This window comes from Gavialis gangeticus, unplaced genomic scaffold (assembly GCF_001723915.1).
Source record: "Gavialis gangeticus isolate Ggan-Ray unplaced genomic scaffold, GavGan_comp1, whole genome shotgun sequence".
NCBI classification, from domain to species: domain Eukaryota; kingdom Metazoa; phylum Chordata; order Crocodylia; family Gavialidae; genus Gavialis; species Gavialis gangeticus.
Genome location: NW_017729022.1, coordinates 100471429 through 100488191, shown reverse-complemented (window position 1 = coordinate 100488191; position 16763 = coordinate 100471429). Strand labels below are relative to the sequence as shown.

General features: G+C 46.3%; 1 protein-coding gene across 8 annotated transcripts in view; it reads right to left on the bottom strand.

The window, feature by feature from the left end:
* PPFIBP1 (PPFIA binding protein 1) overlaps positions 1 to 16763 on the bottom strand; it is a 212580-nt gene that overhangs the window by 33156 nt on the left and 162661 nt on the right. For 5 of the 8 annotated variants that reach the window (XM_019515713.1, XM_019515715.1, XM_019515717.1 and 2 more), the window contains 4 exons: positions 14773 to 14857; positions 9625 to 9782; positions 8963 to 9093; positions 2177 to 2237 (listed from right to left, as the gene is read on the bottom strand). In XM_019515713.1, coding sequence (XP_019371258.1) covers positions 2177 to 2237; positions 8963 to 9093; positions 9625 to 9782; positions 14773 to 14857 — 435 coding nt within the window. The remainder of the gene's footprint in view (positions 1 to 2176; positions 2238 to 8962; positions 9094 to 9624; positions 9783 to 14772; positions 14858 to 16763) is intronic. The other 3 variants (XM_019515714.1, XM_019515718.1, XM_019515720.1) reach the window with 1 other exon arrangement.

Below are 16763 nucleotides of genomic sequence, written 5' to 3'. Positions count from 1 at the left end.
TCCCACAGAGGTCTAACAGGCTCTTCAATCTGCCCCATCAAGCAGCCCCTGCCAGCATCAAGTACCACACACCACCCTTTACTGCAGAGGTGGGCAATTATTTTGGGTGGAGGGCTGCTTAGCAAGTTTTAGCAAGCTGTTGAGGGCCACATGGGTAACCCCACCCCTTGACAGATGCCCCGCCCCCTGGACCATCTTGGGACTGGAAGTCCTGCCCTGACCTCTGACCCTTGCCACCGGAAGTCCCTCCCCTTGTCCCTGGAAGTACTCCTTGAGAGAAGAGGGTTTGCCATCTTAGAACCAGGAAAAAAAAATTATGTACTAAAAATCAAATACCTGTATTATATTTTAATTCAATTAAAAATACATTTTTGTCTTGATACCTGTGTGTTTGTGGTTTATATGTAGAAGAGATTGCATAATAGCTCAAAATGTAGCCTTACTCTTGTATAGTGTGTGGGGTGTGCAGCGGTGTTGGGGGGTATGGGTGGATGTGGGGTTTGTGGGGAGGTGTGTCTGTGTGTCAGCTCCTGCTGCCAGGGAAGGGCCTGTCATGCTTGGAGGGCAGTGCCTGGAGCCACTGGGGGTGGCACGAGTCAGTGGGGATGTGGCCCGGGATGCCGAAAGCCCAAGGAGGTGGTACAGAACTTGCACCGTGCACCTGAGGCTTGGAGCAGCAAAGGCCTGCCTGCCCCCACCACGGGTGGCCCAGGGGTTAACACCACCCTGGGGGGATGGCCCAGTCCCCACCCCCCCTACAGGGGCCCAATGGCCTTGTCAGCAGCTCACCCCCCCCATCCCCAAGACAGGCAGGGAGGCTGCTCCAGGAGCTGGAGCCACAGCTCCTTTTTTCCTCTGAAAGCTCCTGCAGCCTCCCCAAGCTTCCCATGCCCTGGGCCAGGACCCTGCCAGGTCATGCCACCCCCAGCAGCTTCGGGAGGCGACCCGTGCTGCCCCCAGGGCTGGCCAGGAGCTTTCCCAGGGCCCCTGGGCTCCTCGCAGCTGCAGGAACTTCTGGAGCAGGAAAGCAGCCACAGCTCCGTTTCTGTTCCTGTCACAGCCTCCCCACCCATCCTGGGGCTGGGGAGAGTGAGCTGCCGCTGGGCCCCTGTAGGGCAGGGGGCCCGGGCCTTCCTTCCAGGGTGGCAGCACCCACCGGAGCCTCCCTTTGTGGGGGCAGCCGGGCCATTGCTGCCCCAAGCCTCAGGCATGGGATGGAAGTTCTACACTGCCTCCCTAGGCCACATCCCCACCGGGTCATGCTGCCCTCAGCAGCCCCAGGCAGCCCCCATGCTGCCTCCAGGGGGGTTGGGAGCCAGCAACAGCCAGGCGGTGCCCCAGAACCAGTGCCAACGGGGCCCAGAGCAGGGTGGCAGAAGCCCAGGGCGCAGCTGCCTGGGTTCTACAGAGCCTGGCCGGAATACCCCAGCAGGGAGAGAGGGGAGCCACCGCACTCTGGGCCCCACCAGTGCTGGCTCCCGCATGCTCTGTCACTCCCAGCCCCCAACCCCAGCCCCGTGGCCAGACGGGGACCAGTGTGCTCCCCCCCACCTCTTACCTGAGCTTCCCACCCTGGCACAGGCAAGAACAGCCTCATGGTCCCTCCAGCTGGGGAGGCAGGGCAAGGCAGGCCCTGCTCTTCCAGGAGCCTGCTGTGGCTTCCCTCCTGTCACTTTTGACAGGAGTCAGAGGCAAATTAATATTAATTTTTTAAAAATTTCTAGGGGCCCCGCAAGCCAGACAGAATGGCATGGCAGGCTGGATGCAGCCCGCGGGCTGTATTTTGCCTCAACTGATCTGACAACTTGGGTGAAAACAACAGATTGCCTTGTTTCCATTAGGCTTTTCCTGTGGGTTTTTTCAAGTTAAGAACATTCCTTCTCATCCAGTGAAGACACAGCTTGGATGTGCAGGAGATTGTCTCTTGTAAATTCTCACTACACAAAAAAGACAGATGTCTAAATAATCCAGGACAGATCTTCTCCTTCACTAATATGCAGAGGATTTTACAACTGCGACAGAGCAGTACCAATGGCATTATACCATCTCAGGGATTTTTCCCATCCCTTAGATATTCTCAGCCAGATTTTAGTCCTGAGGCAGTCAAAAGGACCACAAAGAGTAACAAGAAAAGCTGGTCTCCAATCTCAAGGGGAAACACAAAAACAAAACCAACCACTTGTGATGTCTCTTTCTTCAAATTGTCCAGACTGCTGGATTTCTGCAGGGCTGAAGTTCTAAAACAACATAAGACATTAAAATGTTGCATCACCTGCTATGAACTATGCTTCAACACTGAGTGTATTTTAATGTAAAAGCCTACATAGTTTGTTACAATATCATTTAAAATGGTCAAAGCAAAGTTGAGGCAATCACTGCATTGCTCAAAACTCCTGTACTTCAGTTAGGCATTGCAATGAGATAGATCTTCCATGTCATAATCGCTGCGTTTGAATGAAAGAGGAAGAGCCAATATTGTACTGACAGGATACTTAGCTCCCAAATTCTTTGCTTCTCAGTTTAAATAATATTTAAAAAATGTTAACTGAAATGGGTTTACATAAAACCAAACTGGGGAAACAGCATGCATAATTTGCTGTTTTCATTGTTTAATCTTCCTATGTGTATACAACAAAAATGCCTGTTTTGTATATAGGCTTCATGAATACCATATACCGGGACATTAAACATTCTCCCAAGCTGACATAATACTTTAAAATATATGTATTTGTAAAGCATAAAAACAACTATTTTAAAAGAAGGGAAAAGTTACCTATTTTGGGACTGTATCAAAAACAGAGGGGCTGGAAAAAGCCAACCTATTTCAGGATTAGAGTCAAAACGGAAAATGCATATACCAATTTAAGACCACATTAAACATTTGAAAAACACTGAACTGGGATCCGACTTAATTTTAGCATCCTTGCCAATAAATATTACCTAATTGCAGTTTAAAAAAAATGTAGGCCAAGTCATGTATATGCATTGGCATATATTACCGTAAATCCTATTGATACTTAGCAGTATAGGTCATAAAGTCATAGAGAAGTAGAGTTGGAAGGGACCTCCAGAGGTCATCTAGTCCAACCTCCTGACTGAGGCAGAATCTTCCCTGTCCAAACCATCCCATCCAACCATAATCTAAATTCTACGTAATACTACCCTCAACACTGACACCCATAGGTAAAATGGGGAAACCACAGCAGCCAATGTCCTGCTTCTATAAAATGTTGTCAGTATGCATTCAAGAGGTTCCAGGTAGAGGACCATGCTCCCCCCCACCCCCACTACAGAGGAAGGCAAAAATCCCCACAGCCCATACCAATCTGACCATGGGTTAAAATTCCTTCCTGTCCCCAAATATGGTAATTGGTCTGACCCCGAGCAGAGGGACAAGACCTTCCAGCTAGGAACCTCTGGCTTCACTCCTAGTAGAAGAATCAACACACCCCAGCTGAAGTCCCCAACCTTAGCTGTAGCAAATACCCAACGTTTCTGGGGAGGTTTAAAAATCACCCTGACATGTATATCAGAAAAAAGGGGCAAAGGGGGAGAACAGGAGCAACCTGTAGAGCCAAAAGCATGGGAAACACCCATGGTAGAAAATAAGCATAGATCATCCCTGATCAGGGGCTGTCCAACCTCTTCTTGAACACCTGCAGTGATGGAGAGTCCACAACTTCCCTAGGCAGTCTATTCCACTCCCTCACAGTAAAGAAGTTTTTCCAGATATCCAATCTAAATTTACTTTGCTACAACTTCAGACTATTAGTCTGTGTCCTCCTTTCTGTAGCAAGAAAGGAAAGGTGCTTTACCTCTTCTTTATGGCAGCCCTTCAAATATTTGAAGACTGCTATCATGTCCCCTCTTACACACCTTTTCCACAAGCTGAACCTTTTCCACATGCATAGCTCCTTCAGCCTCTCATACAACTTGCCTTTCAAGTCCTTAACCATCTTTGTTGCCTGCCTCTGGACCCTCTCAAACTTCTCCATGTCCTTTTTAAGATATGGAGCCCAGAAATGCACATAGTAATCCAGATGAGGCCTAACCAGTGTTGAGTAGAGAGGCACTATCACCTCCTGTGTTTTACACCTAATGCTTCTATTGGTGCATTCCAAAATGGCATTCACTGGTTGTGTGGCTATATCACTGCAGACTCATAAGTCTGTGATCTACCAAGACTCAAGTCCTTTTTCACAGAGCTGCCATTCAGCCAGGTGTCCCCCATTTTGTATTTGTTTTTGATGATTCCTCATGAGGTGTAGCACCTTGCATTTGTTCGCATTGAACTTCATCCTGTTAGCTCTAGCCCAACTTTCCAATAAGTCAAGATCCTTCTGAATTGCACTCACATCCGTCAGCGTGTTCACAGCCCTTCCCAATTCCATGTCATCCTCACTCAAGAAGATTTCTATGCCAGCAACCAAACAGTTAATAAACACATTGAACAGCACCAGACCGAGGACAGACTCCTATGGGCTCCACTCAAAACCTTCTGCCATTCTGACATGGACCCATGAATAATTACCCTTTGCTGGCAGCTATTGAGCCGGTTATCAATGCACTTTATAGTAGTTTTATTCAGTCCACATTTCTCCAATTTGTTTATGAGACGGTCATGTGGGACCTGGACAAAAGCTTTGCTGAAGTCCACATACACTATATCCACAGCATTGCCTTCATCAACCCAAACAGTTACTTTGTCAAAGAAGGAGATCAGGTGTGTGTGATGTGACTTGTTTTTCATAAATCCATGCTGGCTGTTTCCAGTCAACCCTTCCTCCCGCAGGTGACCTTGCTTAGGATATGCCCCAGTAACTTCCCAGGTATTGAGGTGAGGCTAACCTGCCTGTAGTTCCCCAGGTCCTCCCTTACTGCCTTTTTTAAAGAGGAGCACCATGTTGGCGCTTTTCCAGTCCTCTAGTATCTGTCCTGTCACCCACACCTTCACAAAAGTCATTGCCAAGGGCTGTGAGATTTCCTTGGCCAGTTCCTTCAGGACCTGAGGATGAAGCTCATCTGGCTCTGCTGACTTGAATTCATTCAGACCCAACAAAAGCTCTCTCACCATCTCTTGTGTTATCTCCTTTCTCAGCTTGCCCCCTTCCTTATCCAAATAATCCCTGTTAGGTATTGGCAGCTGAATTTTTTTGTGAAGACTGAGGCAAAGTAGCTGTTGAGTAGCTCTGCCTGCTTTGTATTCTGATTTAGGAGTTCTCCCTGACTTGTTAACGGAGAATTCACAGCTTTCTTGGTCCTTTTTTTCTGGCCAACTTACTTATAGAACCTCTTCTTGTTGTCCTTAGCCTCCTTTGTGCCAGGTGCAGTTTGTTCTTTATGTTTACCTTCCTAATTTTGTCCCTGTAGGTTCTTGCTATTCCCTGGTATGTGTCCCAGGTGATCTACCTGTTCTTCCATTGCCTGTATGTTTTCTTTTGTATTTCAAGCATTTTAGAAGCTGCTTGTGCAGTGACATTGGTCTCTTGCCATTCTTCTTGTGCTTCCATTGTGCTGGGGAAGATTTTCTTGTTGGACTTCCAATACTGTGCCCCTTAGAAGATCCCAGCCCTCCTATCGTGCCTGTTAACTCCCTGATTTGGATGAAATCCACCTTCTTGAAATCTAGCATCCTAATTTTGCTGACCTCATGCTTTTGCCATTGCAGAAATCTAGTGTATTGTGATAGCTTCCTCCCAAGTTACCCAGCTCCTTCACATCTTCCACCAGTTCTTCCCTGTTGGTCAGGACAAGATCCAAGACAGATGATCCCCTAATTGTATTCTCCACTTTCTGGAAGAGAAGATTATCCTCCACAGAGGTTAGGAACCAGCATGACATTTTGTTTTACTGCACTGTTTTTCCAGCAGATACCATCCCATAGCTTTTGGATACATTTGTCACCTTCTTGAAGAGTACCTCATCCACCTCCTCTTCCTGATTAGGTGGCCTATAATAAATCCCCACCATTATATTGCTGACACATTTTTCACCTTTCAATTTCACCCAAATGCATTCTGTTTTGCCATCTTCTTCCTCCTGAACCGCGGAACAAGTGTATGTGTTTTTGACATACAAGACAATACCACCACCCTTCCTCCCAACCCTGTCCTTCCATAACAGCGTTACCTTCAAGGCTCCCATTCCAGTCATAAGAGCTATCCCACCAGGTCTTGGTGATACCAATCAGATTGTAGTTCTTTTCACAAGCTGCAGCTTCCAACTCCACTCATTGTCAAAGAAGCCAAAGCCTTCATCGCCAAACGGCTCCTTTAATCTTACCCTTTTTACTGCACACCGCCGCACTGCTGATTGGCAGAGGGCCCCCCACTGCTTGCTGCTGATCAGCCAGGAGGCAAAAATGCCATAGTTTTTTCTCCCACTGGCTGGAAGGCAAAAAACTATGCCTCATGACCCCTCCTCCAGTCACCAATCAGCAGCACACAGCAGGGCCATCAAGGCTCCTTCACCAATCAGCAGTGGGAGAGCACACGGCAGAAAGAGCAAAATCAAAGGAGCCGCTGCAAGTGCAGCTCCACTGTGACTTAGGTAGTTCTGTACTTATGCTGTAAGGATTTAAAAAAAAAAGAGGGGAGAAAGGGAGGAAAAAAACAACACACCACAAGAACCTGCACTCCAAGCACCTGCACCAGGGCCCTTGCCCACATTCACACGCGCGCACACTCACTCACTCACTCACTCACTCCTGCTCCTTGGCTCCCTCCAACAGCAAACTCCCTAGGCAAGCTCTTTCTCTGTTTGCTGTCCTCTGTTTCTCCCACAATTTGCTAGGGGCTACCTTTTTATAAGGCTGCCTATCCTAGCTCCACCCCTCAGTTACCTAAACCAGCTCCGGCCAGAGCAAACCCTGTCACTTAGTCATTCCAAAAGGGGGAAGAAAAGAACAAAGAGAGAGAAGGAAAGAAAGAAAGAAAAAAAAAAGAAATCACACACCACAGGGGGAGGAAAAACCCCAGACACACACCAGACACTAGGCAAACACTCTAGCAGCAAACAGCTACCCCAAGTCACTAGCACAGAGAAAAGTCTCTTCAAGGAAGTCCTATACCAGAGTTGCTTATCCCAGAGCCACTGCTCTCTGCTTATTGCTCAGCTTACTAGCCTATAGATACATCCTCTGTGAGACTTACGCTTCTATGTGTGGCAGAAAGGAAAAAGCTAGCACATGTTAGTAGAAAGAGCACTTAAAATTATTATAGGAAACTGAACTGAAAAGACCACAGCAGTAAATCAAAATAGTTTAATTAGAATTATTGCACACATTTCCACACGATCTTTAAAAACACTTCAAAGGTCTGGCAGAAATGCATCTCAGGAGCAGGATCTCATTAAATGATATAGTACTTACATTTGACTATCGCACAATGGTGCTTCAACAGAGGAACTTGATATTTTCCCTGCACTGAAAAACAAGGTAGTAGAAGTATAAGATATCTAAGAATCTCATTAATACATCCTTCCTGATGCAGACATACTACCTTCTTATCTAGTCTCCAGTCACAGTGTTTGACTTTAAAAAGAAAGAAAATACAAAAATCTCACCCAGTGCTCTTGTTGTTGATAGCTGTCCTGTTTGAGACTAGTTTCAAAAGAAACCTGTTTCACAATATCAAATCTCAAACAAATCCATTTCTCAGATTTCTTAACACTGACTCATCACCTTCCTGGTGGTTTAGCTGTGGTCCTGTTCCAGCCACAACTTACAGCACAGAGCTGGCTGCCATGATGGCAATTGCACTGGTGTTGTAGGCTGCTGCTGCAGTACAGTAGTGGCAATTTGCGTTCCCCACCCCTGCTCCAAAAAAGTGACACCCAGGGTGTCCCCTCTGGTTACATTGCTGCTAGCTAACTACTTACACTTTGGTAACACCTTGCTGTAAATTTTAAGAGCTATGGAAAAATCTACACTTACTGCAAATTTGCCTCAATGCAAATGATGCTGTTGTGTCTATAACTAAGGTGTTTATATGAAGTCCAAACAATTCTCCAAAGCAGGGGTTGTCAACCAGGGGTATACGTACCCCCAGGGGTACATAGAAATGACTTTGGGGGGGACACGCCAGGGCATGGCAGTGTCTCCCTCACCTCTTACCTGAGGGAAGGCTGCGCCAGGCGCTGCCGGCCCCATGCAGCACACCACAGTGCCTCTCAACCCCCACCCCAGCTTGCTCTCTTGATTGGTTGCCAAGGTTTCAATGGTGGGGGAAGAGGGGTAAGTGTGTTTCTATGCCTGGTCCCAGGAGCAGGGCAAGGAGGTGGGGGTGCAAAGGCAGCATCGCCCCTCTGTGGGCCACACAAACACTGCCTGGCTCAACCAGGAGGCAGGGTCACATGTGGTGGTCACCACCACCACCACCCTGCACCGCTTTCCCACGGCTGGTTGCACATGCGCCTCCATGGGCTGCTGACAGGCGATGTGCAATTGTCTGGGCCTGAGGCCCATCAGCAGCTTGCAGAGCTTCACGTGCAACCGGCTGTGGGAAAGTGGGGTGCAGGGACGATGGCAGTGGGTGGCAGCAGTGGCTGCCACGGGCAAGCAACCCCCACCCAGAATCCAGCCGTCGCCACCAGAAGGGGTGCACTTGCTAAAAAAGGTTGAAAACCCCTGGCCCACAGCAGAAGATTCTCCACTGCATTAGATCACCTTTCTGCTCATTCCATCCATGTCAACATCTTTTTTTCTTGCAACACACTGAGGCCACATTGTTGGTGCTTCATGAACAACAAAGAAATACTTTTTAGATTTTAAAACCAACAAAACCCATCGCATTTGGTAAGCAAACAATTTGGCCCCATTCACATTCCAATATATCCGTGCTAGTGTCCTGAAACTGACTTAACTTTCCAATTGTCCATGTGTCGCTAATAAACTCAATTTTAATTAACACTCTAGTGGTATTTTTTGGATACATATGCCACTTAGAAACAGAAGTGGCCATACCTTGTTTCACTTCTAATTTCTGGGTTCAGCTGTGCTTTTACTTTTTCTGCACCTGCTTTGGAGCTTTTTGGTGTTGATGAAAAAGAAGGGATTGAGACCTGCAAGATGCTGGTGTGGACCTGAAGGGAATTCTAAAAGAAGAAAGAATAGATTGTTACATTGCTATGTGTTAAAACTATATAACTATTGAATGAAAGTAAGAATAAAATAGAAACAGATGTATGAAATACTGCATCTCCAGGGTATAACAAGCCAATATATTCCCATATCAACAATTTGAATGCTTGTAAAATAGGCCAGGTGGCACTGAAAATTAAGGGCTTGCATCACTATAATCAGCATTTAGACCTTCATAAGCAAGAAATGGATGCATAATATATAGTCCTACACCCATGTAATGTATTTGAATTCAGTCCAGAATTACAGCAGAAAAAATTAAAAAACCTAAAATAATTCTAATTAGATGGGGGAAAATAACTAATTCTTATATAGTTGGCAGCATTCCCACAAAATCTGTACTCTCCACAAAAAACAGTGGAAGATTTAAGGAAACTTCCCAAAACCCAGAAGGCTCACCAAAATGCAGTCTTGGCTTGTATAATACAACACCACCAGGAGTAACCTTTTCAAGTAGTGATATATTGAGAGAAAAAGACAGATACCTCTTCGAGGAAGCTCACACTATACTCTTCACAACCTGGAGAACCAATTACCGGAGTAAGAGACAGGCTCTTTTCTGGATCAATTAGATTCTGTGCATCCAATAAGACTGCTGAAACAGATCCTGAATTCACAAACTCTTCATATTCACCGTCTGTGCCTAATAGAAGAGAAAGGGAAATCCTGTGGGCTTTACTGCTGCACACAAGATAGGGTCTGTTTTAATGAAGAGCAAAGCATGATTCTTGTTTATGGACTGAGGGTAGGTGCCTGGAGGATGGTAATGGTGATGGAAGAAAAGTGTAAGAGTAGGGTGAGTTGCTGCTTTAATCTTTTCCTGCCTGAAGTCGTGACTTCCCAACAGGTTAAAAAAAACCCTCCTCTAATGAAAACAATCGCAACAGCACTTAACAGCAGACATTCTAATTTCAGCAGTACCAAGTATCAATGACCCTTAGGCATCTATATGATTGTTGCAGTTGCGGTGCCAATATCTAATAAGATGAATAAATTCTCACACTATGAGCCACACCCTTTAATGGTATAACATGGGATAAGCTCCGCTGACTTTAGTCGAACTACGTCAGCTTTCACTACCTGAGGATTTAGCTTTGTAAAATCCCTATTTTGTAGAATGTGATACCAGTAATATTACACAGAACTTTGGCACACTTGAGATTCAACAAGAACTTTTTATTTATTTAATCCAACAGATGAGTTTTAAACTCATGGTTTTAAATGAATATCCTAAAATCATGTGGGTAGTGAATTCCAGACCAGACAAATTATTTCAAGTGCCAAGTGCTTGTGGAAATTGGAAGTGGGACCCTGACTAACACCTAGGGTGAAATATTCTGAAGTGCCATGCTAAAAGATAAGAGACTAGAGATATGGGACTATAGCAGGGGTGGGCCAGAAAATTTAGAAAATTAATATTTATCTGCCCCTGGCTGCCTGTCATGCAGCCCTCAATGGCTTGCCAAAACTCAATAAGCGGCCCTCTATCTGAAATATTTGCCCATCCCTGGACTAGAGTGTAACTCCACTGCCACCAACATGCGTTGCCAGTTCTGGACTACTGCAGGAATTAGCATGACTAAATTACAGCAGTCTATCTCCAGATAACAGCATCAGCTGGCATTCCCATAATGCTTTGCACCACAAGCACAGTCCCTCTTACATTGGACAAGTTGCTCTTACTCTGACTCATAGAAGTCCCTTAAGTGAGGCTCATGAAGGGGTCCTTGTAGAGTAGCACAAGCTGCCTTATGCAAAAACTGAATGGGGAGGAGACTGAACCACAGCAGTGTAAAGAGTCCACAAATTAGGTAGTTTTCTCACCCTTGCAATTTTATTTCTGTTATCATACCTGAAACCCAACATCTGCACACAAGCATTTCAGTGGGAGCATTTTCAATACACCAAACATCTTTGTTCTTATTATAATGTTAAACACCAAAACTCTGGGGCATATATATTTCTTTTCCCCATCTTGAATGAACCAAAAAGGAGAAGACAAATATGTGAGTCTGAAATTTAAATGAAAAACCAAAATCTCCATTATGCCAGCTCAGTTATCCATAGGTAAAATGGGGAACAAAGCAAAGAAGAAAACAACATAAAAAAAAAAGAGACGGAATCAACTTCTATGCTAGCTTTAAATAAGGGGGGGGGAAGAGGGGAAAATCTCCGCCATTTTGCACAATACTGCAAATCAATTGCATCTCATTCTATTAGTTTATAGTTTGCATACAGGTTTCCTCACTTTATAAGGGTTCTGTATGTGCAAATTTGCTCTTATGCAATGACTTTTTATACCAACAATGCAAGGTAAATTCACTCTTATGCAATCAGTGTTGTGAAAGTCCACAGTCAGCTGCTTTGTGCAGTGCATTGTGGGAGTGACGCGCACCAAAATAGTCTCCTGTATGGATCCTTGCTCATTGTCTGTGACGTGTTTCTGTAGTTGCCATTCCCATTATGATAGTGCTCTGTGCTTGTGTGTAGTCTGCTGTTGGTGAGTATCAAAACGGTCTTGTAAAAGTGGTAGAAATGGGTTTAGGGGTCAGTATGCTTGAGCTGTTGGAACATATCCATATTTGTTACATTGTACACAAATGCCATTTTCCAAGAACACATGTACAGCATAAAGCAAGGGAAAACTGCCTTTCACTTTCACTGACCAAGCTCTCATCCCCTAACTGGTGCAGTAATATTGAAATGTATGGATTTCTACCCTGCTGATCAATACCAGCATGCTACATGACTGACATTCACAAGAAAAGGTACTGAGGCATTCCTAGTATGAGTCTGTAATTAATTGTCAAAGCATTTTTGTATCTGAATTTAAATCTTACTGCTTGTTTTTCCCAAACTAAAATTTGGTCTGCGAAGTGTACAGGAGAGAGAGAACAAAAATTATTTTACCAGCCTCCCTTTTTTTACGTGTCAAGCAATTTCTCACTCTCTCCCCTGCTGCTCTTCCCAATATTAAATAGGTGCATTTGTAATCCTAGCAACCTTCACTCATGTCATGCAAGGGTTCTCATTCATTACCTACTCACATGAGGTTTGCATATGAGGCCTGCAAACTATGTACCTCATGACCCTGGTAAATAAATTACCAGTCATGAAAAGCTACACCTTGATCCAAAAACCACTAAAGTCAACAGAATAACTATCACTGACATGAACAGATTTAGGATTAGGCTCTTTATGGGGAGGGAAGGAGTGGTTTCGGCACGTCACTTGTTTAATCAGGAATTTGTAAGATGCCTCATGTATAGCTTTATGGAAGGGATAAGGAAGAAAACATACTATTCATATGATATTAGGGCATTCTGGTGATCAAGGATATAATGAAACTGCTATGAGTGACTAAGGCAATGAGAGGTGGGGATTTTTTAAAATATATATCAGAAATATTATACAGAATTTCTACATACTTGTGATTAAACTAGAAATACTACTATTTTATACAAAACAGTTGAATTCTAATTCATGGTTTTAAATACCAGACAAATTTTTTCAAGTGCCAGGGTGTTTAGGTAGCTTGCTCGAAAAGCTGTATTTTCACACTGTTTAATGGTTCTCAGGATACCTGCATTTTTATTTGTGGTTTTGCAACGGTCAAGCAAGCTCAAACCACAAACGTGTCCAGAACGTCAAAGTTTTTATGGAGGAATCTTTCCCTTCTCTTCTTCGAAAATGGTCCTAGGAATAAGGCTGAGAACAGTTTTACCCCTATAAATCCTAGGAAAACTGCAAGTGCCACAAGTCACTGGGGGATATGGAAAAGCCCCACAAATCCCCTACAATTCACTGACCCTACCATTCTGTGTTGACCTCCTTAGATCCATCCCTTTGTGTAGGTCCTCAATATTAACACTCCTCCCTCACAGAGCACTGGCAGTTCATGCAGCAAGACTTCCTTCTCTGTTTCCTAATGGCTTTCTAACACCAGCAGTTGGAGTGGCACTTTAGATACTGGTTCAGAAAGGCACAAGCTTTTGTAAGCAACAACCTATTTTGTCAGATGCTAGTTGTTTGTGGAGGTTTGAGGTAGGTTATTCCGAAAAAAATCTGTCTCCAAGTGCAAGATAATACTATAAGCCACTATGCTTCCTCTGTTGAACGGTGCATGAACATGGAAGGTTAATATTTGGTATACTATCAGTTTCTTCTGTAAAAATATTAGGTAGTCTTCCAGCTAGCAAAACACCACAGTGCATTTTAGCAGTTACTGTTTGGGGCAAATCTAATAGAAATCCAACAGCTGTGATATAAAATGTATACACAGCGCAAAGAATTGCAGAATAAAAGCCACGCAATTCTTGAAAGAGTACATCAATGTGTGTGTGCATGGATGTGCACGCACCCATGGGTTCAAGGTAAGACTGCATAGATCACCAGAAAGTCTTTCCTAACTTTTGAGTGATTTAGATTTCCAAATCAAATAACTCTTTGTAATGCAATTAATATGATGCTAGGTAGGCTTTTTAAAAAAGGTAAAATGTAAAATAAATTCTCTCTCATAAGCAGGGATCTCTGTAATCATGCCAGAAGTGTCCCCCGTAGCAGCTCCTTTAAATTTTTTTATTTCACTGCTTATTCCTCCCCCCGACTGGCAGAGGCGTAGGCCCCTCTGATCAGGCTGTTTGCTACTGATTGCTGGGGAAATGAAAAACAGTTTTAAATATGTTATGGTTTTTGCCTCCCCACTGGTCCACAGCAAGCAGTCCAATCACCAGGGCCCCTCTGCCAATCAGTGGTGGGGAGGCAAATACTGCAGTTTTTGTTTCACTGGCAATCAGCGGCAAATGACCTAGCAAGCCAGGCCCCTCCACCAATCAGGGACAGGTGGAGCAAGTGGTGAAATGAAAAAAAAATTATAGGAGTCACTGCGTGGGCTACTTCCTCTGTGATTTACAGAGATTCCTACTCATGAAATTTTAACAGCCTCCCCATCACCAGAGCACATTATCATCAAAATCCTGAGACTTTAGCACTGCAGCCCACTATTCTAACACAGGATTAAGTGGAGAAAGCAGTCTTCCCAGAGAGGAAGAGACCACTGGTATCAGACTGCTAATTTCTAAGGGTGACCTAGGGAAGCGTGGTCCAACCGTGTTTGTTCTCTTCCTGCCTACCACAGAAAATGGGGGGCTTTTGTTCCAAGTGGCACCCCTAGGGGGTAACGGATACAAACAGGGGATAACACCACACCAGGGGCAAAAACAGTTAACCTGTATCTTTTACAGGTGCTCTGGAAGTTCAGCTATTATTTTGGGAGGTTACCAATTCCTCCCCTCCCCCGGGGAAGCAAGAGTGGGGGAACTGCAATTCTTAACAGTTTTAAGTCAGCTAAGTCCAGATGGAATTTAACAAGATAAAGAAAGAGACTTCTCCAGCTCAAAGGCCTTTCCCTTGCTCACCTTAAAAAGGCCTAGCTGCAAACCATGGAGATATAAAAGCTTTAAAGGGAATTAGAAAAAAAAGAGATGAAATACAAGAGGCAAATTAGACTATAGGAGACATTAGCAACCACCTGTTAAACGATCAAGGCCAGATTCAAAGTATGGGAATCAATCTAATACGATGACAATGTGTGTACAAAGTAAAGTGCAAAAATCTTCAGACCTGCACTGTACCTTTTTTACCTTGAGCCAGTATGACCATGTCTTGCACTTTTTTATAGCGATTGAGGGATTGTCGAAGTTCTTCTATCTTCCGATCCTAAAACAAAGAGAGTATCTGTCTGGTAAGAGTGATTTCTTTGTGAAGAGTTGGAAATAAAAAGTTAACTCTCTGACCTTAAATTGCCTAAGACAGGGGTGAGCAAAATACAGCCCATGGGCCAGATCCAGCCCACTAGGCCATTCTCTCCTGCCTGTGGGGCCCCTAAAAAATTTAGAAAATAAATATTTATGTGCCCCTCGGTCCTGTTAAAGATGACAGGAGACGGGGCAGTAGGACCCAGGGGAAGCCCCAGCAGGCTCATGCAATAGTAGGGCCAACCCAGCCCCACCCCCCAGCCCAGTAGAAGCGAGTGGGGTGAGGGAGCACAGGGCCTGTGCCAGTGTCCCAGGACCAGTGCCAGCGGGGCCAAGATCAGGGTAGTAGGAGCATGGGGCATGGTCTGTGGAGCTGGGTTGGGTTGCACCAGCAGGGAGAGAGGGGAGCTGACCCAGCTCCATAGAGCCCTTGCTGACTGGGACCTCACACTCCTGCTGCCCTGCTCTGAGCCCCGCTGGCACTGGCCCTGGCCCTGTGCTCCTGCCAAGCTGCTGCTGTCTCCCATGTGCCTGCTCACTTCCAGTGCCCCCGCCCCAGCCCCATGGTACAGGCAGGAAGTAGCACGCAACCCCAACCCCGTGTGTCCAGAGCTCACCCACAGGGAACGAGCTGGTGCTCAGTGCGATGGAAAAGTGGCTCTCCCCTCCCCATAGTCCGTGCCCCGTGCTGCAACAGCTCACAGCCTGCACAGGGCTGTGCTGCCTCTGTTGTGTCACCACTTCCCCGCAGGCTCTGAGTGGCTGCAGCACAGGGCGCCAACCACAGGAAGAGGAAGCAGCCACTTTTCCCCAGCGCTGAGCACCAGTTGGCTCCCCAGAAACTGCTGCTCAACATGAAGGAAAGCAGCCACAGCTGTGCTGCCCAATGTGGCAACAGCAGCCATGTTGAGCACAGGGCAGCACAGAGGTGGTGGTGAAGCTGCCGCACCGTAGCATAGCGTAGTGCAAGCTCTGGGCCGGCAGCCACAGCAAACAGTGCTCAGTGGCAGCAAGTAGGGCTGGGCACTGTCCTCCGCACTAAGCAACAGCTTTTGGGGAACAAACTGGTACTCAGCACAGGGAAAAAAGCAGCCACTCCCCCTCCCCGTGGCCAGTGCCCCATGCTGCAGCTGCTCAGAGCCTGTGCAGGGCTGTCTGTGCCTACTTGCTGTTGCCACCGCTGCCCCATGGAGCAGCGGTGATGTGGTGGAGAGGCAGGACAGCCCCGCATGGACTGCAAGTGGCTGCAGCATGAGGCACCAGCTACAGGGAGGGGAGTGGAGGGCCACTTTTCCCCTGCATTGAGTACCAGCTGGTTCCCTGTGGGTGAGCATGGGGCACGCAGGGTCAGGACTGCATGCTGCACCCTGCCTATACTGTGGGGCTGGAGCACTGGGAATAAGCGGGCATGCGGAACCCAGTGGCAGCTGGGCGGGAGCACAGCACCCGCACTGCTGTCCCAGGGTCAGCACCAGCGGGGCTGAGAGCAGGACAGCATGGGCACAGGGTCCCAGCCAGCAGGGGCTCTATGGAGCCAGGTCAACTCCCCCCTTCCCTGCTGCTGCAGCCCAGCCAGGCTCCACAGACCCCTGCCAGCCCACACCCCACACTCCTACTTCCCCACTGTGGGTCCCGCCAGCACTGGCCCCAGGACACTGGTGCAGGCCCCACGCTCCCGCTTGCTTCTATTCCCCACCGCCACTTTCCTTACTTCCCTGCTCACCCACTGGCCAGCCACTCTGCACTACATGGCTCCCATACCCTCATCCATATCCACACACACATCCCGCCCCCCACAAACCCCTTATGCGATCACTTCTGCATATACACCACAAGCACACACAAATCAGGACCAAAGTATTTGTTTT